At 43.0% G+C, this 26,865-nt stretch overlaps 1 protein-coding gene across 3 annotated transcripts in view; it reads left to right on the forward strand.

Moving 5' to 3' along the window:
* AFG2A (AAA ATPase AFG2A) overlaps positions 1-26,865 on the forward strand; it is a 318,280-nt gene that overhangs the window by 61,367 nt on the left and 230,048 nt on the right. For all 3 annotated transcript variants that reach the window (XR_007356281.2, XM_048847226.2, XM_048847227.2), the window contains exons 12-13: positions 14,516-14,569; positions 15,016-15,095. Coding sequence is in view for 2 of the 3 variants with exons in the window: in XM_048847226.2 (XP_048703183.1) it covers positions 14,516-14,569; positions 15,016-15,095 (134 nt within the window). In the remaining variant the exon portion in view is untranslated. The remainder of the gene's footprint in view (positions 1-14,515; positions 14,570-15,015; positions 15,096-26,865) is intronic.

The raw sequence follows: 26,865 nt of genomic DNA on the forward strand, positions 1-26,865 counted from the left end.
AAGAGTCTGCTACCTTTCGAGACAGTTTACACAAGGGATACAGGAAAGAGGGAGAAGGAGAGTTGGGGTCTTCCTCTTAGTCCTGCAACAACCCAGGAGATGGCATTTTGGACATGCTAGATAGCCAAGGATCCCACATTGTGCCTTCAGAAAACCCCAGAGCTCTTGAAGCAAAAACTCCTTCATTCAGACTGGGCTGTATCCTGTTCATTTCATTCTATCCAAAATGCCAAGGCTTTCAGGCCTCAAGCTTGCTGTGGGTAAGATGTAAAAATCCTGCACCAGTTGGCATGGTAGGCTTCTGGGAAACTATTCACAGAAATCCCTAGAGGCACTGGGGGGGAAAGTGTACGAGCCTCAACTGACAAAGGTTAGCTAAGTTAGTTTCTGTTCCTCTGCAAAGGGATCCTTTGGTACGAAGGTGTTCCTGTGTTGGTTCACACATTACTCTTTAATTTATAAAGCTCTTGATTTATATGGGGGGAGCATCCATTCCTGCCTGTTGTTCTACTATAATAATTAAACTCTTCTTATCCTTTCCCTCCCTATTTCTGGGATTCACTGCTCGCTACTTCCTATGAGTAATGAATAAGAGAGAAGCTGTGCAGCAGAATAAGAAATTTCTTACCTGAACGTTTTTTTCCTGTTAGCAGCTTCTCTCTGATTTCAACCCACCATGGTAGTCTGGTGAGATACCAGAATATAAATGAAAGATTTTTCTCTAAAGGGAGACTTAAACATATATTGTCTTAAGGTTAATTTAATACAATATATCAAGTTGTCTTAATGTTGATAACGTTCTACACCTCTGGTCTGAGCTGAAAGGTGGAGCCTAGTCCTGGAGCTTCCAGCAACAATGTTGGATCACCTCCGAATTCCAGAGGTGGGGGGCACTGGCCCAGGAGTAATGAATTCAGAGAGAAGCTGCTAACAGAAAAAATCAGGAAAGAAATTTCTCATTCCTTTATTACAGTTTGCTGTCCCTCATTGTTCCTGATCATCTTTTGTGTATATAAATATCAAGTACGTTTTTTGCCTTTTATTGTCAGAGGTTTATTTATTTATCTGAGTCTCAATAGTCCGCAACATCTCACTTTAAAAAGACTAAGTTTTGAATCAGGTGGAAAAAAATAAATCAAAGTAAAAAACTGAAATGTTTAATGGACGGTTAGATATATTATAGTAGAGATCAAATGCCGTTTCTTATTTAGTGAATAATCCTAAATTATTATTATTTTTTTTTAAAGTTTTAAAATTCATACACAATTAAGGTCTCTTCTCAGAACATTACAAATGAACTGCTAAGCTTATTGGATAAAGTGTACCTATTTTTACAGGAACGGTACCCCGTTTAAATGAACACATTGCTACCTCCTCTCTTACTATCTCTTCCCATCCCCCTCAGACGTTCTTGAATGGTATGGTTACACAAACTTGTTGAAGATGTTTGATTACAGGACTCTTTGCCTCCATTACCACATCTCTCTAGGAGTCTTAGCACTGTCGTTACTTCATCATATTTAAAAGGTTTGCAAAATAAATTGTACCTACAGTTTTCTTGCATAAGTGGGATGTTTTCACAGCCCTAGGATACTTCAGAAGGATTTTGCCATTTAATACTATGGTACTAATTAATTAATAATTAATGGTATTTAATACTGTGGTAATTGATTCATGTGAGAAGTATGAAAAATGTATGAAAGGAAATCTTTGATAACTTTCCTGAACGCCAAGGTATGTTAACATAAAGAAGTAGCAATGTGGTTCCAAGACAGGCAAAGTTTACAGTCATAACAAAAATGCTGATGAAACCAGACAAAATGCAAAAAGAGAGAATTGAACTTTAAAAAACATGTTTTTTTGAAAAATAGACCTACTTACAGTAGCCCATGTAGTCAGTGTTGGTACTGTAATCTTCTGATGACCATCTCATTGCCTCACCCTATTGTGCTCTCATCTCCTACACAGCTTCCTTCTCTGCCCATTCTTTTGATCAGATTGTAAATATAATTCTGTGCCCTTTCATCTCTCTGAGGCTGAGGCCTTTGAGTTGCATCTGTTCCTGTGAGTACCCATCCATTCAATCTGATGGTAGCTAGTCCTCTGTATGTACTTTTCAGTGAAGACATTCAAAAATAAAACAATGTAAACCTTTAGAGCCTACAAGTCCACTCAGTCCTATTTCTTGTTTGTCTGAGCAATTGGCTGAACAAGTTTGTTCAGTCACAAATTTAATTAACACTTTATTTTTCTAATGAGTGTCATCAGCATGGAAGCATGTCCTCTGGAAGCCTGTAGGGCATATGAATGTTTAGCATATCTGGCATGTAAATACCTTGCGATGCCGGCTACAAAAGTCCCATGCGAACACCTGTTCTCACTTTCTGGTGACATTGTAAATAAAAAGCGGGCAGCATTATCTCCCGTAAATGTAAACAAACTTGTTTGTCTTAGCGATTGGTTGAACAAGAAATAGGACTGCATGGACTTGTAGGCTCTAAAGTTTTGCATTAATTTGTTTGAGTGCAGTTATGTAATAAAAAAAAAAATCTACATTTGTAAGTTGCACTTTCATGATAAAGAGATTGCACTACAGTACTTGTATGAGGTGAACTGAAAAATACTATTTCTTTTGTTTGTCATTTTTATAGTGCAAATATTTGTAATAAATATAAAGCGAGCAGTGTACACTTTGTATTCTGTTTTGTAATTGAAATCATCATATTTGAAAATGTAGAAAAGCATCCAAAAATTTAATAAATTTCAGTTGGTATTCTATTGTTTAACAGTGCGATTAAAACTGCGATGAATGTTTTTAATCGTGCTTAATTTTTTTGAATTAATCGTGTGAGTTAACTGCGATTAATCATCAGCCCTAATATTTTTATAAGTCAGTAATGACAAAATAGTGCCTACATTTCCAGAAAACTCAGGTCATTAAAAAAGTAACCAAGTTACAATCCAGCTCGAAAGTGAGAGACACTGAGTGTTGTAAACAGAACTAGTTATAACAGCAGTATTTTACAAGTTGATAGCAAAAAGTGTGTGCGCATTAGTAGTGAGCAAATTAGCAATGCAGATAGTGCAGAATATACATCTTAGATATTATTTGTATTTAGTTAACTGATCCAGCTAGGGTTAACAATTCTGGTATAAAATGGTCCTGACTCCCCTTTTAAAAAAAAAAAAAATCCTTTAAGCTCTAGCTCTTTTTTCCAATCATCCAGTGGTTACAAAAATATACACTGTACTCAGAGCTCTGACTTCATCTTGGCTTGTGCTGACTTCCTGTATCCCCCTGCAGATGCCTTTGTGCCTCTCTCTGCGTTTGACATATGCTTAAGTTTAGTTTGTCATCTGGTCAGTTACGTCAAAATATTTTCCAACTGAAATTTCCTCTGACTTTCTCCTTTGCTCTTGGCTGTAGCAGTTAAAACAGATTAATGATGTTTGGAAAGGCTGACTGCCTTGCTTTATGAAGAATTGTCATTGAAGTTCTGGAAGAAGATTGGTTATCCTTCGGACAGGATTTTCAGCAGGTCCTTCATTAGTTGCCTTTCTGAGCAGAAGTGTGAAATAAGAAGGTTCAGCAGCCATGACTAGCTGAGCAAAGGGTATTTAAAAGAAAAAAATTGCATCAAGGTCTTATGGAAAACTGTGTCGCAGACCCATTCATTAAAAATAGTAATAAATCCCCCAAGATTGCAAATCTGCCTTAATTAACAAATATTGAAACTAACATACAACCTCTGTCTGAAAATTATCAAATCTTTATTTAAGGTTTTCCAAAGTAGTAGCAATTTGAAACATTTTAATTAACTCATTTGAACTCAGAGATGGAGGAAATATAATATACTCTTTATTTAAAATTAAATAGCAGAAATAAAAGTAAAACATGCCTCCTGTTGTATTAATTTAGATGGAATATATGGGACTAATGGTGTTAACATACCCAGTCACTTTCCAACACTGAACAGTTGTAAACAAGGTTTGGGGTTTGGTATACAGAGATCTCAGCCTGCTTAATGCCACGGCAAACGCAACCATTAAAAATGATTTTAACCTTTTATTAAAGATACAGAAAAGAAGAAAAAACAGTTAAAATTTGAAATGTTAAGTATTAAATAAGGCTTTCATTTTAACAGCATCCTGTGTTCCATTTCCCTTTAGCTGGAGAGAGTTTTTAGAAGGAAAAAAACCCTTGTTTGACAGTCTTTTCGATGGTATCAAAGATCGTAAGAACTGTCCTTTTTAGGGAAAAGAGAAGAAGTCAATTAAGATGGGCTGGGCTGGAGCTGTCGTTGCTGTTGTAAAAGTCCGATGCTGTTTCCTAGCAGACAAAAGGCAAATGCACACAAAAGGGAAGAGAAAAGAACAGCAAAGATAGAAAACAAGGCTTCTGTCTCTGGTGTTCACTTTCACTTGCAATCTCGCTGCTGGAGAGAAACAGGCACAGCACACGGTCTTACCAGCCAATCCAAGACCTGGCAAATTTATACCAGAATCAGGCTGTTTAGGGCATTGCTTTTAGTTGCCTCTTTCTGGGCACAGGTTTACAGACTTGTTGCAAAATTACAATCTTAGCTGGCTAAGCCAGGCTTGTATTTCACAGGAAGAAAAAGGAGAGGGACAAGAAAGAGAAGAAACAAGATGGGGAAGGAAAAGGAGACTTTGCAGGAGGGTGGGGGCTGGAGGAATGCTCACTTCCAGGTGATGTTGGGGGTACTTCCAGAGCTGGTGAAGGTGTCTATGTCCCCTCTCTCTCTCTGGCTTCGTCTGGTCAGGACATCTCTCAGGATTAGGATGAAGCAGGTCCAGGGTCCCAGGAGACAGTGGGGATGGCAGCCATGATGGTGAAGCTTGCTCCTTCCCCTTTTTTTAGTCAGCCAGTGTAGCAGTAGCCTCCATCTTTTGGTCTGTGTTTTGCACCAAAGTCTCTTTCATTAAGAACCCCAAAAGGGAGTGCTGGGCAGAATAGCCTATTCCCTCACTATTTTGTCCACGTTAGGCCAAATTTCTGACACACCAATTTTGGTTGATTTAATTTTCTGTCTCACAAAGCTCTTGTTTATCAGGCATGACCTTAATTAACACATTACGGCCGCTTCAGTAGGCTTTTTTGTTTGGATTAATTCTTTCTTTGTCTCTCTTCTGCAATTTTTTCCCATCAGCGTTTATTTTTATTATAGGTTATTGCAGAGGTGGGCCGTCCTGCCGGCCCTTGAGCTCCCCGCTGGGGCAGCTAGCCCCCAGCCCCTCCCCCACTGGCCACCCTCCCCTGCAGCTATGCTGCCATACGGGCAGTGATCTGGGTGGCGGGATAGTATTTTTCAGTTCACCTCATACAAGTACTGTAGTGCAATCTCTTTATCATGAAAGTGCAACTTACAAATGTAGATTTTTTTTAATTTATTTATTTTTTGTTTGTTTGTTACATAACTGCACTCAAAAACAACTCAATGCACTCTGGCCGGGCGGCGTGGCTCCAGACATGCTGCTGCTCTGAGCGGCATGGTAAGGGAGCCAGGGCTGGCGGGCAGTCAGGGGGCAGAAAGCAGGGAGCGGTTGGATAGGTGTGGTAGTCCCAGGGGGCGGTTGGATGGGGCAGAGGTTCTGGGGGGGGGCAGTCAGAGGATGGGGAACAGGGGGGTTGGATAGGTGTGGGAGTCCTGGGGGGCCTGTCAGGGGGCAGGGGTGTGGATAGGAGTCGGGGCAGTCAGGGGGCGGAGGAGTTGGATAGGGGGTGGGAGTCTCGGGGGGGGGGGGGCTGTCAAGGGGCAGGGAGTCCCGGGATGGGGTGGTCAAAGGACAAGGAGCAGGGGTGGTTGGATGGGTGGGAGGCTCTGAGGGGGGCAGTTGGGGGCGGCAAGTGGGAGGGGGTGGGGGCCAGGCTATTTGGGGAGGCACAGCCTTCCCTACCCAGCCCTCCATACAGTTTTGCAACCCCAATGTGGCCCTCGGGCCAAAAAGTTTGCCCACCCCTGGGTTATTGTGACATTTTATGAGCTTTCACTCACTTTTTACAGTTGAGCTGGCAATTAGGGTAAATTTGTAGGCCCAATTATCACAGCACACTCTTCTCACCCCGAAACTGTGAATATGTAACATCAATCTAATGGAAAATGACTGAAAATTAATTTTTTATCTTTGCTTCCATACCCTTTTGCAGTCAGCTATCAAACTCATTCTTACAGACACTTAACCACTCTAGGGAGTATACAATATGGGATTTTAAAATTAATAACTACTTAGCACTTATTGGTAGATTTCAAAGCATTGAATAAAGGTGGGTAAGTACAGGTGAGTCGCATCATACACACATTTAACTTACGCGAATTCAACTATACACGCTCGGCAAAAAAAAAGAAAAATAACAAGATACCTGTAAATAGTGCAGGCGATTCGGCCCACCCTTCCACTCAATGAGCGTATGCCCTGGAGTGAGCGTGAGATGGGAGACGTGAATCTGCTGTTCCCTCAGTCGGTCTCAGTTCCCGCGTGCCTCTCATAGTGTGAGTATCTCGCCGTGCTGAATGTGATTCTAGTGTTTAAAGATACGTATTTTTCGTACAACATGGCCCCTAAACGCAAGCCAACTACTTCATCTGGTGCTCAACCGAAGAAACTGCGATCTGTTCCAACGCTGGAGGAAAAACTGGCTGTGTTGGACTTATTGAGAGAGGTATGTCAATCTCCAACATGGCACGTAAATATGGCTGCAACGAATCTAGTATCCGTTCCATCAAGATTTGAGAGAGAAAAATTCGTCAAGCCGTGACATCAAGTGCTCCAATAATTGCTAAGGTGACGAGCCAGGTGCATGTAAGACTTCAGTGAAGACTGAAAAGGCATTAAACTTATGGCTGGAAGACATGAACCGTAAACGTGTGCCTATCGATGGCAACACGTTGCAAGAAAAGGCTCTTGGCCTCTACGCGCTGTTGAAACCTCCCACTGAAGAGGGATAGCCTCCTGATGAGAAGGAATTCAAAGCCAGCCAAGGTTGGTTTACCAGTTTTAGGAACTGCTTCAACCTCAAAAACATGTAGACTACCGGTCAAGCTGCATCTGCCAATGAAGAGGCAGCAAAAGCCTACCCCGAACAATTAAAGAAAATCATAGAAGAAAAGGGCTATCTTCCAGAAGAAGTTTTTAATGCTGACGAGACTAGGCTCTACTGGAAAAAAAAATGCCCAACCGCACTTACATTTCGAAATCAGAAAGACAAGCCCCTGGCTTCAAAGCAGCTAAAGACCGAGTGACTGTGTTGTTTTGTGGCAATGCGGCTGGGCATTTAATAAAGCCGGGCTTGCTCTACAGGGCTGCAAATCCCCGTGCCCTAAAAGGCAAGAACAAAGATCTCCTGCCTGTGTTCTGGCAATCAAATAAAAAGGCTTGGGTGATGGCAGCATTATTTCTGGATTGGTTCCACAAATGTTTCATTCTGGAAGTCAAGCGGTACCTCGAAGAGAAAGGACTTGACTTTAAAGTGTTGCTGATCGTAGACAATGCTCCTGGCCGCTCTGTGGCACTCCAGTTTGCACATAATGACATTGAAGTAGTCTTTCTCCCTGCCAATACCACCTCCAACCTCTCGACCAAGGCGTGATTCGCTGTTTCAAGGCCACGTACACGAGGCTTACGTTCTCACGGATATGTAGCGATATGGATGCTGATCCCAATCTTAATGTGATGGAGTGTTGGAAGTCCTTCAACATTGCCGATTGCATCCATTGCCTGTTTAATATAAGTGATACAATCAAGCCTGAAACAGTCAATGCATGTTGGCGAAACCCATGGAAAGAATGTGTGAATGATTTTAAGGGTTTCCCGACCATTGACAAAGAAGTGAAACGCATTGTTCAGGTGGCCAGGCAAGTGGGTGGTGATAGCGTCATTGACATCCTTGAGGGAGAAATTGAAGAATTAATTGAGAGCCATAGAGAAACATTGACCAACGAAGAGTTAGAGGAACTGATAAAATAGTCTACAGAAGACTAAGATGATGATGATGACGAACAGGAAGAGCCAGTAAGTTGGAATCTTCATAAATTTGCTGAAGTGTTCCAAGCAGCGAAACACTTGCATGATTTAATTTCGGAATACGATCCCTCTATGGAATGAAGCCTCCAAAATCACACGTGGTATTACAGATGATTTGAGACCGTATCAAGAAATGTTTGAGCAGCTCAAGAGATAACAGCAACAGTTGCCGATCACCATGTTTTTAAAGGAAAAACAACCAGCAGCAGATGAGCCTACGCAATCAACTTCTCGAGCTGAACCAGAGCAAATATTGTCTACGACTCGCTCTCCATCACCTCCGTCTCCTGAATCAACATCGAGCCCTGACGACTCCCTGTAATTAAAAATACAGTACTGTAAAATATTTTGCATATGTACTCTTCATTACATACTATACACATTATACATTTATACATATTACTGTACATGGTTGTATACACAAAACCGTGTACAGTATACTGTACTTCATGGGCAATATAAGGGATTTTCAAGGGTAATTTTGACTATACGTGATTTTCGCCTTACGCGCTGACTTTACAACCTAACCCCGGCGTAAGATGCGACTCCACAGTATCCTTATCCCTCTTTTTCAGATTCATGCCTCATTTATAAACAAAAGTTGTATTGCTTCAGCTATACTAGTATAGTTAAAGTAGTACAATGCTCTCTAGTGTGGATGCAGTTATACTGGTGTAAAGGTGCTTATACTAGTATAGCCTATTCCTGTACTGGATGGGGAATAAGATGTATTGTTATAAGACACATGTATATTGGTATAACTGTATCCAAGCTAGAAGTTGCACTAGTTGGATAAAAAAATCACACCCCTTACTAAAATAGTTATATTGGTACAAAGTCTGTGTGTGTAGACCAGGCCTAAGTGACTTGTATTGCAGAGAGGAGAGATTTGAAGTGAAGTATTTTTTCTTTGAGTAATGGTTCCTATCGTGGTTTCACCTGAGGCAATCAAGAGCAGGGCGGACCGACAGCATCTCCAGTTCCTTCTCACTGCTGCATGGTCCAAGTCGGAGCTTCTGCTGACCTCTCATGTTTAGTGACATATTTTCTAAAAATTAAAAAATCAAAAAAACAAAACCTGTTCATACTTTTAGGATTTTATAATTTTTTGTTGTACTTTTCGTAATTCCTAGCAATTTTTAAAATTAAAGATTTGGGATTTGGGATGCTGCTTCGGCTGTTTTTTCCCAGAAAACAATCCTAAACAAGTTATTCTTGTTTGTATTCTGCTTTAATACTATCTTTTTCCCTGAAGACGCGAAGCCTTCTCCAGGAAGGCCAAGCCTCACAATTTCAGAAATACTATTCTAGGGACCTCAGTTAGGTTCCTACATAGGGGTCTAGTGTAAATGAACTCAGTGGTTCCATTGTGCTACACATATAAACCACACTCCGTAGTTTAACACTATTCAGTGTGGCAGTTTGTGTGATTGTTCCCAGAACTACAATATAAAGATATAACTGTATTTTAGGTCAAGATGGACAGAGTTGTGTGTGGGAGAATTTGGAACAGTGTCCATCTGGCACGGCAAGTTTTTCATTTTCCTGACTATCAAAATAATAAAGTTAGATGTGCTAAGGAGACATTTATTACTAGTAAATTTCATATTAATGTCAAGGTAATTACCCCAACACCTTTAGGGGGTAAAATCCTCAAACAGACCATAAAATGCTGCTTTTTTTTTTTTTAAATACTACTGGTCTTTGTTTCAAGGATTCCCTATTCCAGATGATGTTCTTGCCTTTAAAAACTCTTTAAAGCACCCACATCATAACAGTGTGTATACAAGCTTATCTCCTGTTTTAACGTGCATGAAGTGGTTTTATCCTTTGTGACTTTAATCTTCCAAGATCTAATCCTGATCATGTTCCAAATGCAAGAATGTTTCATTTTTTTTAATGAAAATGATCGTAGGGTTTTTGGTTGATGAGAACAGAATAGTAATCAAACAGAGCCTACATGGAAACTGTTGTCTATCCTGAGGCTGAATAAACACCACTTCATGGATATTTGAGCAGTGAACAGTGTCCCAGAATTGGCTGGATTCATGCTCTGAGGCTGGATAGCACCCTCAAAGTGTTCTGCTCATTGGAATAGCTCTAATATCACTCCTTCTTGTTCCCTGAAAACTGCTTCCTCCAAATCCTTTGCTTATGTTGAAATTCGTCAGGAGACTGGTCAGAAGGAGTATGTTCTGTTTCTTCACCTAGTATGATGTGGAAGAACATCCTTCATAGAACAGAACATAACTATTTATAGAGTAAGTCACTAAACTTTAACAGTTGTTAACAAAACCTTGTGGTCAGTGGTCAAAGGCTGATGCCTATTAAAAGAAATGTCATGGACACTGCCTGGCATAGGACCATGGTCAGGAGACCATCAATCAATGAGATTTGTGCAATCTGTATCAGCCAAGTCTAAAGCAAAGCTGAAATGAATAGAAGACATGCAAGAGCCTTAAGTGACAGCAGAGTTGTTGCAATATAGGCCTTGGCTACACTTGCAAGTTAGAGTGCATTTAATCAATCCTGGGAGCCCTAACTCCTAAGGTGTCCACACTGGCAAGGCGCTTAGAGTGCCTGGACTCTGCAGCTGGAGCGCCCTGGTAATCCACCTCCACGAGAAGCATAGAGCTTGCTGTGTCCTGGCTGAAATGCCCGGGTGTCAGTGTGGATGATGTATTGCATTACTGCGCTGTGATTGGCCTCTGGAAACGTCCCATAATCCCTTGAAGTCAAGTGGCCATTCTCATCATGGTTTTGAATTCGGCTGCAGGCATGCAGATATCATCTTTCAAAGCTCCGTTTCTGACATCCGGCATGTTTATCTGCTCTGGGACAAAGCAAACCATTACTGTGGAATGCTGCTGAGGCAAGTGTGTGAGGGGGTGGGGGGCTGATGTCAGGGTTTTGCCCTGCTGCTGTCTAAACTTACAAGACTGCATGCTGACACACTCTCTTCCCCCCCAAAACACACGGTCTCTCCCCCCACAAACACACAACACACTCCCTGTCACACTCCACCCTGCTCCCCCACCCCGCCATTTGAAAAGCACGCTGCAGCCACTTGCACACTGGGATAACTACCACAATGCACTGCTCTCTATGGCATTGCAAGAGCTGCTAATGTGGCCACGCCACTTCGCTTGCAGGTGACAGTGTAAACCCACTGCAGCGTTTTCCCTGCTGCTGTCTCCGAGGGCTGGTTTAACTTCTGGCACTCTACATCTGCAAGTGTAGCCATGCCCATAGTCGTCTTAACCATCTTTCAAGAAAAGGGTGAAAACTGTCAACAGGTGGCTTTTTTGCTAATGGTTTAATGACTACTTTTTGGCGGGGAAACTGATTCCCTCCAACAACGAGGTGTTAACAATCTTAGCCGACAAAAGACTCAATACTCCTTCACTTGCATTTACAAAGGGTGAGGGGCAAAGCTATGGCTTGCATGTTAGAGCTAACCCAAGTCCAGTTTGTATGCCCAGCTTCTTTAAGTTCCAGTCTTTGTGGTGTGGATTTAGGAGTATGACTTCAGAGTGTGGATAAGATGAAGTTTATGCCAGCACCTCTTCTTTTTTGTGTATTCTTACTGCTATTCTGGATTCCCCGTCACCATGTATAGTAGCAGAGTTCCATGTTACTTGTAACAAAAACCCTGCTCATGAATTGTAATTTTGGTGCCATTGTTAAAAGATGAGTTACATGAGCTTTTTGACCAGCTTGCATGAAAATACTCTGCAAAGGATGCATAGACATTTAATGCAGAGAGTTCCCTCCTTTGATTTTCTCTGTCAGCTTGTGTTATTTTTTGATAAATAGAAAAATGGAAAAAAATTGAATGTTAAAGTATACTAAACAAGCACTAATTCAAAACATTTCTTCCTCTGTGGAAGAAATTTATTGCTTTGTGTTTATCTTGATCTTTTTTTCATACTTAAACATAATCTTCAAGCACATGAAATGCTGTTGTACAGCAGAGTTCAGAGGTAGCAATTTTTGTTAACAGTCAGCGACAGGAAGAGGAATCCTCGGACAATTTGATATTGTCTATAATTTTGATGCATACTGTAATGGAATCCAATAATGCCACTGATGTCAGTAGCCCTGTTGGCTTCAATGAGACTGCTGATGTGAATGAAGATTACTTCTGTGAATGAGTGTTTTGGTGGACTGGGTTCACAGCTCCAAGGAAAAAATTATGGAAAAAGAAATCTATGGTTCTGGGTAGAATCTGATGAGGTTTCTCAGTGTATCGGCCTGGTTTAAACAAAAAAGCAGGCCAGAAAGAGAAAACTGCCTTTCTAGTTATTTAAGGACTTCTTGGACTCTCATTATCAGATTCCGCATCTGCAAATGATCATGATGGATAGCTGAGGCCCAGAGCAGCTGGATACTGTCTCCTTGAGCTACAAGCCTGTTCTGCATAGACTGCTGCATGCTTCTTTTTCTTGGCGTTTACAATGAATAGGGGAAGGCCTGTTCTTGTTCTGTTGCTTTTTTTCTTCTCTGGGATAAAAGAATCCTGAGCTCTTCATCAGTTACATGACTGGAAAATTATTTTTTTCATGCAGGTATTCAGCAATCTCAAATTTCCCAAATGGTTGAAATCCTGCAAAGCATCCAGGTGACATTTTAATTTTGCCTATCACAGCAATCATTTAAAGGGAGTTGAATTGGGGAAGCATTGTTTCTATTTCCTGCTGGCATGGCACATGCTACTCTCCTACCAAGATGATGTGTTAACACAGTTAGACCTCTCTGTATAACACATTAGGCCTGAGTATGCATTCATCTCAGCTTCTACTTTGTCATGAGCTATTTTCAGAAATTGTACTACCAGAAACTCTGTTTTTAATTTGTCACATAAACAGTATATTGCTTCGGTTTTAAGGCGATCTGTATGTCTCTCCATACACATGCAGAAACTCCCACTGATCTTTTAGAATGGTACCAACTACAATGTATGTTCGGTTCAATAGATGCTATCACAAGCCTGAAAGTGAGAGTGGAGGAGGAGATTGGAAAAGTGTCACGTGTTCTATTTTATTGTAGTAAACCCGTCTTCTATTGATGTATGTATTAATTCCAGACTGTTCCACTCAGAGAAAGAATGTAACAGCTGCACCATTACTGCAAATATATAAAAACATGTCTTTCAGTACAAATTAATGCGAGAAAGACTGTTGTTTAAAGCAAGCTGTTCCATACTGCTCGGCCACCGTGCCACAAGGGTAACCTGAAGGACTCATAACATCTGGGCATGAGAAGGTAGTTCAGTTTCCATACCCATTGGCTTCTCTGTGGAGAGTTGGGGAAAATGCTATTTGTACTGGCGGAATTGCGAAGAGAACACCTGTTCACTAGAAACGGGACTGCAGCCATCAGCTCATTTCACGCAGGGCAGCAAGCAGCCATCAGATGGTTGTGACTGTAAGTCGTTGTTGACATAGACCAGATTTAAATCAATGACTTATTATCAATCCCATGAAATGCTTAGTCTCATTAAGAAGTGTTATTTTTAACAATCTGGTTTACAGTAAATACCAAGACACAGAGGCATTGAGAGTTCTTCCTTGCTGGTTTGTTTTCATAATTGTAAGTATTTGTTTAAAATACAAATGTTGCATTTGCAGTCGCAGTTCAATCCCTAGGGTCCAGGACTCCACATTACAAAAAGCAGTAGCACATTTGGCAGTTTTAGCAAAGAGGTAAAAGAATGAATGGGCCTGGATTCTGAACTACTTTCTCAGCATAAAGAAAAGGAGGACTTGTGGCACCTTAGAGACTAACAGATTTAGCCGTATGGAGTGGATTTTAAATTTGTTAGTCTCGAAGGTGCCACAAGTCCTCCTTTTCTTTTTGCGGTTACAGACTAACACGGCTGCTACTCTGAAACTTTTCTCAGCATAATGTATGATATAATACCTCCAGATTATATTTCAGGTGTGTGGGTGGGGTGACAATTTTGTCTTCCTGTTCTGGTTCAGCAAACCACTTAAGCATGCATTTAAAGTTAATCCCATGCTTAGGAGTTTTGTTGAATAGAGAGAGATATTGAGCACACACGTAAGTGCTTTTCTGCTCAGTTGAGGCCCCTGCAATGCTGTCAATCAAGTACCCTTCGTGATCAGTAAACTGTACTTTAATTTTTTTTAAATGCTTCGATTCCTCATAAAACTGAAATGTAGGAATTATGATGCTAAGGTCAAATCTTCACGCAGCTTCTAAATGAGAATAAATGTCATATACACCTGACCTACACACACACACAGTCATCTGTGTACCCAGTGATGGGACCAATGGAGGGAAACTTAGTGTGCGGTGGAGACACTACAGCCAAAGGAATAAAACTTTTGCAAGTAGTGATTTAGTGTTTTATGCACAAAATGCTGTGTGAGAAGATATTGATAGTGACATACCAGTAAATGAAGTTAGAATGATAATTTTTAAAAACTGCTTTCTTCTGTTTGTGCAGGGACCTGAATTGATGAATAAATACGTTGGTGAATCTGAACAAGCTGTGAGAGAGGTAAGAAGATGCGAGTTGCAAGTCAGGGCCCATTGCATGTTGTGCTGGATGTGTGCTCGTTTTTCAAACTTTCCATGTTAATAATACATTGTCTGGTTAACCTTAAGCTTTCAAAAAAACCCTAACCAAACAAAAAAACCCACCCTCTCTTTGACCAGAGATTTTGAGGCAAAATGAAGTTTTTTGTGTTTTTATTTGCTTTTTGCTTTTAGAAAGTTAGTGGGGTGTGTCAAAATCAGGCTTACAGTGAAAGTTGCTATTGAAGCTACATTATATAGTCTGATGTAACTTAGCTCCAAAGTAAGCCCAATTTTAAAAAAAGGGCCACAAGATGTTATTCTTTGCCCTTTGCCTTTTGGAGTTCGAACAAGGTGTTTGAATGCATGAGTTTTGTCCAGAAATTCCCCCCTCCACCCCAGTAAACTATTTTATTATTGTTTCTCTAGATCTTCAGGAAAGCCAGAGCTGTGTCGCCTTCCGTTCTTTTCTTTGATGAAATAGATGCCTTGGCAGTTGAAAGAGGGAGGTAAGGAATACTTTTACAAAAATACTCCGTGTTCATTTCTGTTCTGATAAGTGACTTTAGAAATGGATTTGTTGAGATCCCAGGTTTATTGTCTTTCTATAATTCCACATCATATGTGTACCCTTTTCAAGTAAAAGGAGGTCCTTCATCACTGCCAGTCCAGCATATTCAAGCTGGCATCTGAAGGCAAGGTGGTGGTTCCTTCCTTTCTCACATCATTACCAGTAATAAAGATTCTACAGACCAACTCCATATCCTTCAGTTCCCTTCAATGGCAGGGATCTGGACTACCTGCTATTTAGTAACAGGTCTTGTCCATTGCAAATCTCTGATTGGGTTCTATTAATTAATTTTTTATTTGTCTCAGGGCTATTGCATTACAACAGTGTAAGGCCTCAGTCCTGCAAAACACTTGAACATACGCCTGAATTTAAGCAGGGGAGTAAGTCCATTAAAGTCCAGTTGAAGTGCTTTGCTGGATTGGGCCTTGATGAAATGATTTTGAAGTATCTATGTCCTTAATGTGTAAAGTGAAAAAATCCTGTGTGGCTGAGCAATAATGCTAACAATCTTTTCATACCATCTTGCACTAAATCAAAGGGAGTTCAGAAGTTTTTCCTGCTAAAGAAGGATAGCAGTTTTCAGTTGGTGTAATTTACTTCCTTATTTCGGTAGAAGTAGTATATTTTTTTCAAATGTACCTACTTCCTCTTATAACTTAAGCTTCTGCAATTAGACTTGATATGGTTTAAATTTTTTAAAACAATTTCTTCTCATTAGTAGCCTGTGTGGTACTTGTTGCATGTTACCATCTCCTTATTCATACAAATCCAATCCACTTACTGGGAGGAACTTTTATTATGACAATTCTAGTCCCAAGTGTTGCCAATAAGGCCTAGTCTACACTTCAAACTTATACCAGCACAGCTATGTTGGTCAGGAGTGTGGGGGGGGAAAACACCCACCCCTAGTGACATTAGTATCGACAAAGCCTCCAGAGTAAATGCAGCTATGCTGACAGAAAAGGGTTTCTGTCAGCATAGGTAACATTGTTCAGGGAGGTAGTGTTACTACACCTGCGGAAAAACTCCTTTCTGTTGGCATAAACTGTATCTACTCAAGGGACTCTGCCAGCATACCTATACTGGCATAGGTTCTCTAGATAGTGTGGCAAATTGCTGGCACGATTATGATGGGTCCCATGCTTCCTTTTCTTGTGTGGGGGTTCAGGACGCAGTTTCCTGCCCCTAAACTAGGGTATCTACTGTCCCACTAGTAACCTAGAGAAGGGTAGTGGAGAGGGAGGGACCCGGGCCCACCGTCTACTCTGGGTCCCAGCCCGGGGGCCCTAGGGATAGTGGCAAACCACTTGAACTAGTGCTTCCTTCCCCTGGGCTACTTCCCTCTCCTTCTCTTCAGCTTGTGGGGCTTCCTGCCCTCTCTCTGCACAAGCCGGGTGTCTCTTTACCTAGGGTCTTGGTCTTCTTCTAGCCAGCCACGGCATGTCTCCAAACCGCACTCTGCTCCAACTCCTTCCCCTGGCTGATTGAAGCAGGGGGTTTTTATCGGGTGACTGGCTTCAGGTGCTCTAATTGGCTTCAGGTGCTTTTAATTAATCTATAGAAACCTTTCTTCCCTCTATAGGGAATAAGGCTTCTCCTCATCCTGGGACTTACATATCTCTCCTAGATCTCTCTTCTGCTGCCTTCTGGCCATGCTGTATCACATATCCTCCCGCCCGCTCAACACCATGGGGTTGGCCTACTTGGGACGAGAGACAATGCTTTTGTGACAAGCCATCTGCGTTGCTGTGTTGGCTTCCGGCCCTACGCTGTACTCCGAAATGAAAGGGTTGCAGAGATAGGAACCATCTAGTCACTCTTGCGTTCTTCTCCTTGTTTCCGTGCATCCACTGGAGCAGGGTGTGGTCTGTCACCAGGGTAAATCGCCGCCCCAGTAGGTAGTAGCGGACAGTTTCCATGGCCCTTTTTTCGCCAGACATTCCTTTTCAACAACGGTGTACTTTTGTTCCCTGGGGAGGAGCTTCCGGCTGAGGTACAGGATCAGGTTTCCTTCTCCCCTACCATCTGCGAAAGGACGGCTCTTAGCCCTACCTCCGAGGCATCTGTTTGTAGGAGTAATTATTTCTTGAAGTCTGGGGCTATGGGTACTGGATGGCAGAAAAGGGCTGTCCTTAAATCTGTGAATGCTCCTTCTGCTGCATCAGACCACTTTACTATCTCAGGGCCCTGAGCCTTTATCAGGTCCGTCAATGGCCCAGCTCTTGTGGCGAAATGAGGAATGAATCTGATAGTACCCTACTAACCCGAGAAATGCTCTGACCTGTTTTTTACAGACTGGCCGAGGCCAATCTTGTATTGCCTCCACTTTGTTCCATTGGGGTTTTACCAAGCCTCTCCCTACTACATTCCCGAGGTATCTAGCCTCAGCTAGTCCTATCATGCACTTGAGAGGGTTGGTAGTTAGGCCGGCCTTCCACAATGCATCTAGTACCACTTCTACTTTCCTTAGGTGCGTTTCCCAGTCAGGACTATGGATGACCATATCGTCTAAATAGGTGGCGGCATACCTGGCATGGAGTCACAGCAATTTATCCATAAGTCGTTGGAATGTTGCAGGGGCCCCATGGAGTCTGAAAGGGAGGACAATGTATTGCATCAGGTGTAGAGAAAGCAGTCTTCTCCTTGGCGTTCTTGGCCAGGGGAATTTGCCAATATCCTTTGGTCAGGTCCAGAGTGGTTTGGTATCGGGCCTTGCCTAACTGATCAACTAGCTCGTTGACACGTGGTATCAGATAGGCATTGAATTGGGATACTTCATTCAATTTCTGGAAGTCGTTGCAAAACCTCAGGGTGCCTGTCAGGCTCGGGTACTAGGATGATAGGGCTGGACCACTGGCTGTGGGATCCTTCAATAACCCCAAGTTCCAACATCATCTTTACTTCTGTCCGAAGTTCCTCTTTTTTAGCTTCCGGTATCCAGTACGGTTTTATCGTCACCCTTATTCCAGGCCTGTTGACGATATGATGTTGGACCAGTGTCATACGGCCTGGCTGTGTACAGAACATATCTTGGTTCCGTTGAATCACATCTCTGTTTGTTCTGGGGATATCCTCACCTGCCCCTGTGGGTCATCCGTCTGAGGTGGAGCTCTCCGAATGACCAGGCACATCTCTCGGTCACGCGAGGGCTTCAGTAAGTTTGCGTGGTAGATCTCTCTGGTCTTCGGTGGTCTGCTTGTCTGACCTCATAGTCCACTTCCCCAATGGCTTCCACTATCTCATACAGCCCATGCCAGCTGGCCAGGAGTTTGTTTTCCGCTGTCAGAACTAGCACCATCACCTGTTCTCACGGCTGAAATTTCTGTACTTTCGCCCGGCGGTTGTAGTATGTCCACTGGGTCTCTTGTTGTTAGCCGACGGCCAAGGATGTTTGGTGAGGTGCCAGCTATGCCTGTTTATACCATCCGTGACTTTAACCGCTAGGACGCACTGTCCCTGCGCGGCGGGCAGCCCGGGCTAGGCTGACGGATGCCCCAAGGTCCTAACCACCCGTGACTTTAACTGCTAGAGCTCAGAGCTCCTTCGCAGCGGGCAGCCAGGATTGACTGACAGGTGCCCCAAGAGTTTGCCCCGTGGAGGCGGCACAACTCAACGCTAGGCTCTTAGTACTCTCACCTAATGGCCAGACTTTAGAGCCAAAACGGCTGAGGTTCTTTAATTGTGTTGGCTGCTTTACAGTAAACCAGAGAAAACAAGTCAGGCTTATGCATAAATGGTTACCAAAATTTATTAAGCTAGATTCTAATCATGTGGTTACAAAATTGCTAGTGCCTACTTATTTAAATGTAGAGATGTTACACACACAAACAAGTTACAAAACTGAAGCCACAATCCCAAAGAAAGAAAACAAAGTATAGAGCTCTATTTCAAAATATGTGTACACTAAAGATAGGAGATCAGGTGTGTGTGCTTCTTACCCTCCTTGCATCTCTCGATTCCAGCGGTGCCAAGCCAGGATCGGTCACTCAATTCCGCGGAAAGACGAATAAGGGACAAGGCGTAGGGACCCTCTTAGCTGCAGAAGCCTTGGGAGGCTGTCACTTATCTGACCAGCAGATAGATAGTGAAAAGCACTCAAAAATCATGGTGCTGTAGGTCCCCTACTTATACCTCTGTACTCCTTTATTCTCTTTCTCCTTTCTTATGCCAAATTGAGGCTGGTCTGTCTGGGTGACGCCAGCTTTCGCAAGAGTAGTTTACACTTGCAAGGGAGAGAAACAATAAGTTTCGACTACTGGACATTTCTTTTATCAGGGTAAATATTTTCCCACCTAGGATGTTGGTGTGTGCATCACGCTATTTAGTAGGGGCTAAGAGCCATGTCTGTCACAGGGCCTCTGCCTGCTGTGAGCTTAATCGTCGTATCTGTTCCCAGAGGCACATTGTAGCAGCACACCTGTGCTTTTCACAGCTTCAAAGGCTGTGCTGGAATATATGTTTAAGTGCCTTGTTCCGGCTTCCTTCTGTGTTTCCAGCAATGCTGGTCTGGGGGGGGGGGGGGGGCTGGCTGTCTGGCTACACTTGTGCTTTTTCCAAATGTTCTCGTACTTTCGGGGTTACTCGAGCTATTCACTCTCTCACCTGTGTCACATGCTCCGTGACCTTCTTTCCTGGGTTGGGTTGTTCTTCCCAGTCCTCCTTGGCGATATCTAATATTCCGCCTGGGTGGCGTCACTATAGTAGCTCAAAGAGAAAGAAACCGGTGGATGCCTGGGGGACTTCCCGTATTGCAAACATTAGGTACGGTAGAAGGGTGTCCCAGTCTTTTCTGTCCTGTGCTACCACCTTCCGGATCATACCTTTAAGGGTGCGGTTAAACCGCTCGACCAGTCCATCTGTTTGAGGATGGTAGACTGAGGTCCGTATGGCATGGATGCTGAGCAGGGTACATAAGTCCTTCATTAATTTTGACATGAAAGGGGTTCCTTGGTCAGTCAGGACCTCCTTCGGGATGCCCTCTGTGGCAAAAACCTGAAGTAGTTCTTTTGCTGTTGCCTTGGATGTGGGGTTTCTTAAAGGAATGGTTTCTGGATACCGTGTGGCGTAGTCAAAGATGACTAATATGTTTCGGTGGCCCCGTGCTGATCTTTCCAGTGGGCCCACTAGGTCCATGGCTATCCTTTCGAAAGAGACTTCAATAATAGGCAAAGGTACTAATGGGGCCCACAAGTGAGGTTAGGGGCTATGCAACTGGCATTCTGGGCAGGAGGTACAATAGCGTTGGACCTCTGCGCATATTCCTGGCCAATAAAATCTTCTTAGGACTCTATCAAGTGTCTTGTCTACTTCTAGATGTCCCCCAGATAAATGACTGTGAGCTAACTCTAGTACTGCCCTTGTGTGTTTCCATGGGACTAAGAGCTGCTCTACTTCTTCCCCTCGTATTTGCACTATTCGGTACAACAGATCACGTTTGATCACATAATATGGCCTTGGGCCTTTGGTCTTTCCTTCCACAGGTATACCATTTATTTCCGCTACCTCCTTCCTCGCATTTGCATATATCAGGTCATTGGCTTGGTCCTGCCCGAAATTTTCACATGCAGTACCAATCTGACCTAACTCCATGGGACCTATTTTTTTTTTCCGCCCCTTGGGTTGCCCCTACTTGGGCTAGGAACCGCCTCTGAGTCCTCACTGTCCTGAATTGTCTCCTGGCCTCCTGAACGGGTTCGCTTATCAACAAGGGAGGCTTTCTGGTTCTCTGCTAGAATCCTGGTCCCTAGCTTTTTATCTGCCCTCTTTTCCCACCTAGACTTTTGGGGTTTCCTGGGATATGAAAATAGCTTTGGGGCAAATTCGGCAAAAATTGGGGTGAGGCTATCTATCTGTAGGTGCCTCTGTCTCAGCCCTGGGGTTGCTACCCTCCCCTGGCTCTACTGGGGGGAGTAAGTTCTCAAACCCAGGGAAGTCCCTACCAATTAAGACCGAGTAGGGGAGCCTAGGGACTACCCCTGCAGTTACCCTGGTAGCGTTTCCCTGGATCTCAATCCATACTAGGATTGTGGGGTAGAAATTTATGGTGCCATGAACACACGTCGCCCCTGTGGTTTTGGCCTGGGTTAGTTGGTCTTGCCCCACCAACTTCCCCCGAGACCAGTGTGACAGCACTCCCAGAATCTACTAATGCTATGGTCGCAATACCATTCATTTTTACTGACCTTATATACCCATGTGAGGTCATTGCGACCCCTACCAGGCCAATTAGGCCACATTGTTCCCCAGGATCCCCCAGATTGCACTGTGTAGGCTCTTCCCTGTTGGGGCATTGGGCTGCTATATGCCCCAATTCCCCACACTCACAACACCGACCCCTTATCCCGGTTGCAGCCCTCTGCCTGGGGCTGTTTGGTCAGCCCCCCCCTCTTCTCAACCCCCCAGGTCTCTTCTTGGCCTCGGGCCATTCCTCAGTGTCTTTCCTCCCAGTTCTGGTGGTTCTGTAGTTCTCGACAATCCGGGGCCTTGGGTTTGGGGCTTGCTTCCTGGTTTGCCGTGTCTCACCCCCTGGGGTCTGGAACAGTTCACGGGCTGCCAGCTGTCTTTCCACGAGGGAGACCAACTCCTCGTACGTGGAGGGGTCATTTTGGCCAACCCAAGCCCAAACGCCTGGTGGTAGCCCCCTCATATACCGGTCCAGTATCAGGAGCTCCATCATTTTCTCAGAGCTGAGGGCCTCAGGGCGCAGCCATTTCCGGATCAGGTGGATTAGGTCAAACAATTGCGATCAGGGTATCTTGTCCTCTGTATACTGCCATTCATGAAACCTCTGGGCTTGCAACGCCATCGTTATTCTGGATCTGGCCAGGATCTCTGCCCTCAGCTGAGGGTAATCCTCTGCAGTCATATTGTAGTAGACTTTCTAGGCCTCTCCACACAGGAACGGGGCGAGGATACCAGACCACTGATCGCAGGGCTGTTCTCGCATACCTCTTGGCGTTTGACTCCTCGTCATCCTCCCGTGTCATTTTCTGTAGGCAGTGGCTGGCCGGTATAGTCGGGGTTCCATCGCAATTGTGGTTCCGCTCCATAAGAGCCTTCATCTGGTTTGCCAGCTCTTGTAGAAGAGCTCGGTCCTGGGCAGCCTGATTCATCAACATCCGATCAGTCTCCTGCTGCACCCGAGTCGTCTCCTGTTGGGCGGTTGCTTGGATTCGGGTAGCCTCCTGCTGGGCTGCAGTGACTTGTATTAGAGCCTTGACCACGTCGTCCATCTTGGGGACAGGATGGTTTTGGCTAACCCTGGTTTAAGTCCCCAGCGCGGAGATCCCACTGCTAACATCACGTGTGGCAAATTGCCGGTACGATTATGATGGATCCTGTGCTTCCTCTTCTTGAGGCGGGGTTCAGGGTGCAGTTTCCTGCCCCTGAATTAGGGTATCTACTGTCCCACTAGTAACCCAGAGAAGGGTAGTGGAGAGGGAGGGACCCAGGCCCGCCCTCTACTCCGGGTCCCAGCCCGGGGGCCCTAGGGATAGTGGCAAACCACTTGAACTAGTGCTTCCTTCCCCTGGGCTACTTCCCTCTCCTTCTCTTCAGCTTGTGGGGCTTCCTGCCCTCTCTCTGCACAAGCCGGGTGTCTCTTTACCTAGGGTCTTGGTCTTCTTCTAGCCAGCCACGGCATGTCTCCAAACTGCTCTCTGCTCCAACTCCAAACTACTCTGCTCCAACTCCTTCCTCTGGCTGATTGAAGCAGGGGTTTTTTATCAGGTGACTGGCTTCAGGTGCTCTAATTGGCTTCAGGTGCTTTTAATTAATCTATAGAAACCTTTCTTCCCTCTACAGGGAATAAGGCTTCTCCTCATCCTGGGACTTACATATCTCTCCTAGATCTCTCTTCTGCTGCCTTCTGGCCATGATGTATCACAGTAGACATAACCTAAGAAGAGGGAGAAGTAGCACGCTCTGTATCCATACCAGTTTCTGTCAAGGATACCAGCAAAATGGGAAGACAGGGATAAAAGATGTCAGTGGGACTCTTCAGCAGTTTCAATACATTGTTTAGTGTGTGGTGGTAACTTGTGTTGAATATAGCTGTATTTTAAAATCATTTACAAATAAATCCTTATTTTCTGCTGAAATTTTAAAAGTTGACACATTGTACAAGGCTTCCCCATCAGTCTTCCTGTCAATGTATAATTTCTGCAACTAGAAAATTTGTAAACTTTCTGGAAATGTTAACAGTACTCTAGTAAATCATTAGAATCACCAGCCTGCTTATCACAATAGCTGTAGCAAAAATATGTCTTGGAAGAAAGCCAAAATAACAAATCTACCCATGATAGAATTGTTAATGTTTAGAAACTCTACTTCAGCAAGAGGAAACTTTTTTTTGAAGAATAAAAGTAATTTTTTAACCAGCCTTTTCAGTCTACGCCATGAGGCTCTGAGGTTTTCTGGATTCTTTTAGGGGGTAAAGAACCCAACTTCTCTTACCTGCAGGGGGAAAAAATTGCCTTGGGACAGCTTGTTGAAATATGTGGATTGACCTGCTGTAGTCATGTTATATTGGAGACATCTGGTTTTGGAGCTTTAAAAAGAACAGGGTGGGACACACAAATATTTCATTGTAAAATCTGAAGCAGATGGGAGGTAAAATATGTAGCAGAGTTCTCATAAAATTCATCTGAAATTAAACAATGTAGGAAACCAGACAAGGCACTTATTAGAAATAGCCTGTTTTTACAGGCTGATTTTGCACAGTAGGAATTTGCAAGTGCATTAGAGATGCTAATGATTTGCAGCCTCTGGAGATCCATTTCCTGTGCTATTACTAACCATACTGAAGGAAACACCTGTTTATGTTGTCCCCCGCTTCTCTCAGTGAGTTGAATTGTTTTTCTCTATCTTGACAGTGCAGAACACTATCATACAATTTTTTTGTAAGGATTTTTTTCCTCTTTTTAAATTCTGTTTACAAATTGTCAGATTTGTTGACTCCATTTGTACAGAAAATGAGCCAGATCCATGGAACCTGGAGGCAGGTAACCTCTTCTGGTGCTGGGAGACATCTCTATGGGAGAAGTATATCTCCATTGACAGACATAGGGAATCATAAACTGTTATGGTAGTTTTTTGAATAGTTAAGTATTCCATTTGTGGATACTGTTTTTATTAAGTTTGTCTAACTAATCCTCACAGTACAACTGATTAGCGTTCTCCCCACTTTATAGGTAAGAAAATTTCAGGCAGAACGACTGACGTGACTAAGGCCAAAAGCAAGACGCACTGTTAGAACCGGGATTAGAATTTAGAAGTTCCTGGCTTCTGTCCCTTTGTTGAGACTATTAGACAATGCCTCACATAAATATGATTTCCCAAATTAAGATACGTAGCACTGCAATGTTACTGCATCTCACCGATTTGCACATTGCTAATCCAGAATCCCGTAATTTAATACATAGTCTAGCATTCTCTCCCTACGGTGGTTCTTGGTAATTGTTTAATATTACAGCGGAGTGCTGTAGAATGCTCCTTATTAAGACTGCATTACCTTTACAAAATATACTAATGAACAAATGCAAAGGAAGTAGAGAGAAAAACAACAAAAATATCAGGCTCTGGAAGGACTGAGATTGAGTTTTAAATATATATCCATAGGCACATATGAAGGGGAAGACATAAATCTATAAATACGTGAAGGGTGGAAACAACAAGGTTTGGGAGGAATTACTGAGGACATTACAAGTGGTTATGAGTAAAAATAATGAAATTAAGAAAGGGAAAACAACTGCTGAAAAACTGTTTTTTGACAGTGAGATCTTGTACGCTGTAGAACAGTCACATGGGAAAGGGGTGCAGTTTGTCTGGCACATTTCAAACAAAACTGGACAAACCACAAATTAATGTACAACAAGGGCACTGGCAGAGAGAAGGACTAGATGACATAATAGATGTTTTCCATCATTCCATGGTTCTGACTAACTCTAGGTTCCATTAGCTAGTTATGTTTTTCTCTAACTTCTGTAAAATGGTGTTATGACTGTTTGCAGAAAAGACTATGACATTAAGGTCAGGAACACATGGCTGGTCCAGATACAACAGTGAGCAAGGAATGTTTTCGTTCCAAGTAATCCTTTCCCCTTTCAAAGCTTAAAACTCTTAACAAAAGTGCGTAGCTGCAGAGAATTATGGGTACTTGTTATTCCTTGGTATCCGGACTATGTAAAACCTAATTCTTCTGACCATTAGAGGTTGCCTACAGGAAATGGCTTGGTAATCAGACTTGAAAGTGATGAATGAACATGGCTCTGTGTAAATGCAGCACAGACACTCTGTTTGCCTAATTTAAGAAATCTGTGTTCTTTGGAAATGGGTTATTGTTTATATGTGTAAATTTTTAGGATTTTTGGGGAATAGACTTATTTGTTCCTTTTCTTGCTTTTCTGAAGCAAGGTAACTTTTTCCCCTTAGCTGCAAAATCTTGTAACATAAGACATAAAGCATTGTTGGCTGGAGTAAAAGACACTGTTAAATTCCTTTTTTTAAAAAAGATCCATGCTGTGCAATATAAAATCCAAGGCTGAGATAGTTATTAGGCTGACAGTCAGGTTTTTTGGGCAGAGGTGGGCTGATGAGGAGAAGGCAACCTTGGTACTTCTTAAATAGCAGCCCATCCAAAGAGTAATATAGCAATGATATTTGGGGGACATACTTCCCCCCCCCCTCCTCTCTGTGCATAGATTACATTAAAATGACTAAGCCATAGTGGGAAGATAAATCTATAAATTTATAAGCCACAGTTTTCAAACCTATAGATTTCAATGGGAGCTTGGGTTGCTCAGTGTCTCTAAAACTATGCACTCTATTGAAATGCCAAAATATGGGTTTAGAATCCCAACTTTAGGCATGCAGGTTTGAAATTTTTTGTCCTGGAGGAAATGAATCTTCTGTTTACAATGAGTGGCATCTCTGGTTTTAATAACAAGGGCTGTGTAAATCTTCTGTCTTTAAGCCAAATTTGGCTTTAGCACAAAGACAAATTATTGGGCTTGCAGAAGTCCCTCGGTGAAGTCTATGGCCTGTATTATGCAAGAGGTCAGATTGATCAGAATGCTACCTTCTGGCCTTAAAATGCATGAGCTGGATGTGCGCAGGGTAAAGTGCCCTAAAATAGGTTAAAGGGTCCCAGCAGAGAAGTCTTCCTATGTAGGATGAATGTCCAGTAGCACACAGTTGCTGGAGTTGGCACAGCCCCTCTCATCTGCCCCAATGTCCCATTATTGGTGTAAAAGGATGGGAGGAAGCCTGGTAGTGGAGGGGAGAGGAGGTGTGGAAGAGCAGAGCTTAACTAAACTTGAACCTCTGCTGTTGCAAGGGATGTTCTGCCAGCAGCATAAGTTGCCGCAGGTCCTCTCTTGCTTTAATTTACCCTGGGAGTGGGTAGCCCTGAATGGGGAGAACCTCAACTGATTCACTACCACTACCATTTTCTAGCACATCTAAGCTGCATTTGGATGCTGTGGAAAATCCAGGCCTTTGAATCTCTGGCTGTTATTGTCTGAACTCTTAATATGCTGGAGTTAGCTTCAGTTTAGGAAGAGTGGCTGGAGAAATAGGTTGGCTCCTCTGAACTGGATTTCTAGCAGAACGAAAGTTCCAGGCCTAATGAGGATTTGTAAAGGGCTAAAGTGTTTTTTTTTTTTTTTTTTAAATAACTTTTTCAGAAAATAGGGCAAGAGTTTACTTTG

This window comes from Caretta caretta, chromosome 4, assembly GCF_965140235.1.
Source record: "Caretta caretta isolate rCarCar2 chromosome 4, rCarCar1.hap1, whole genome shotgun sequence".
NCBI classification, from domain to species: Eukaryota; Metazoa; Chordata; order Testudines; family Cheloniidae; genus Caretta; species Caretta caretta.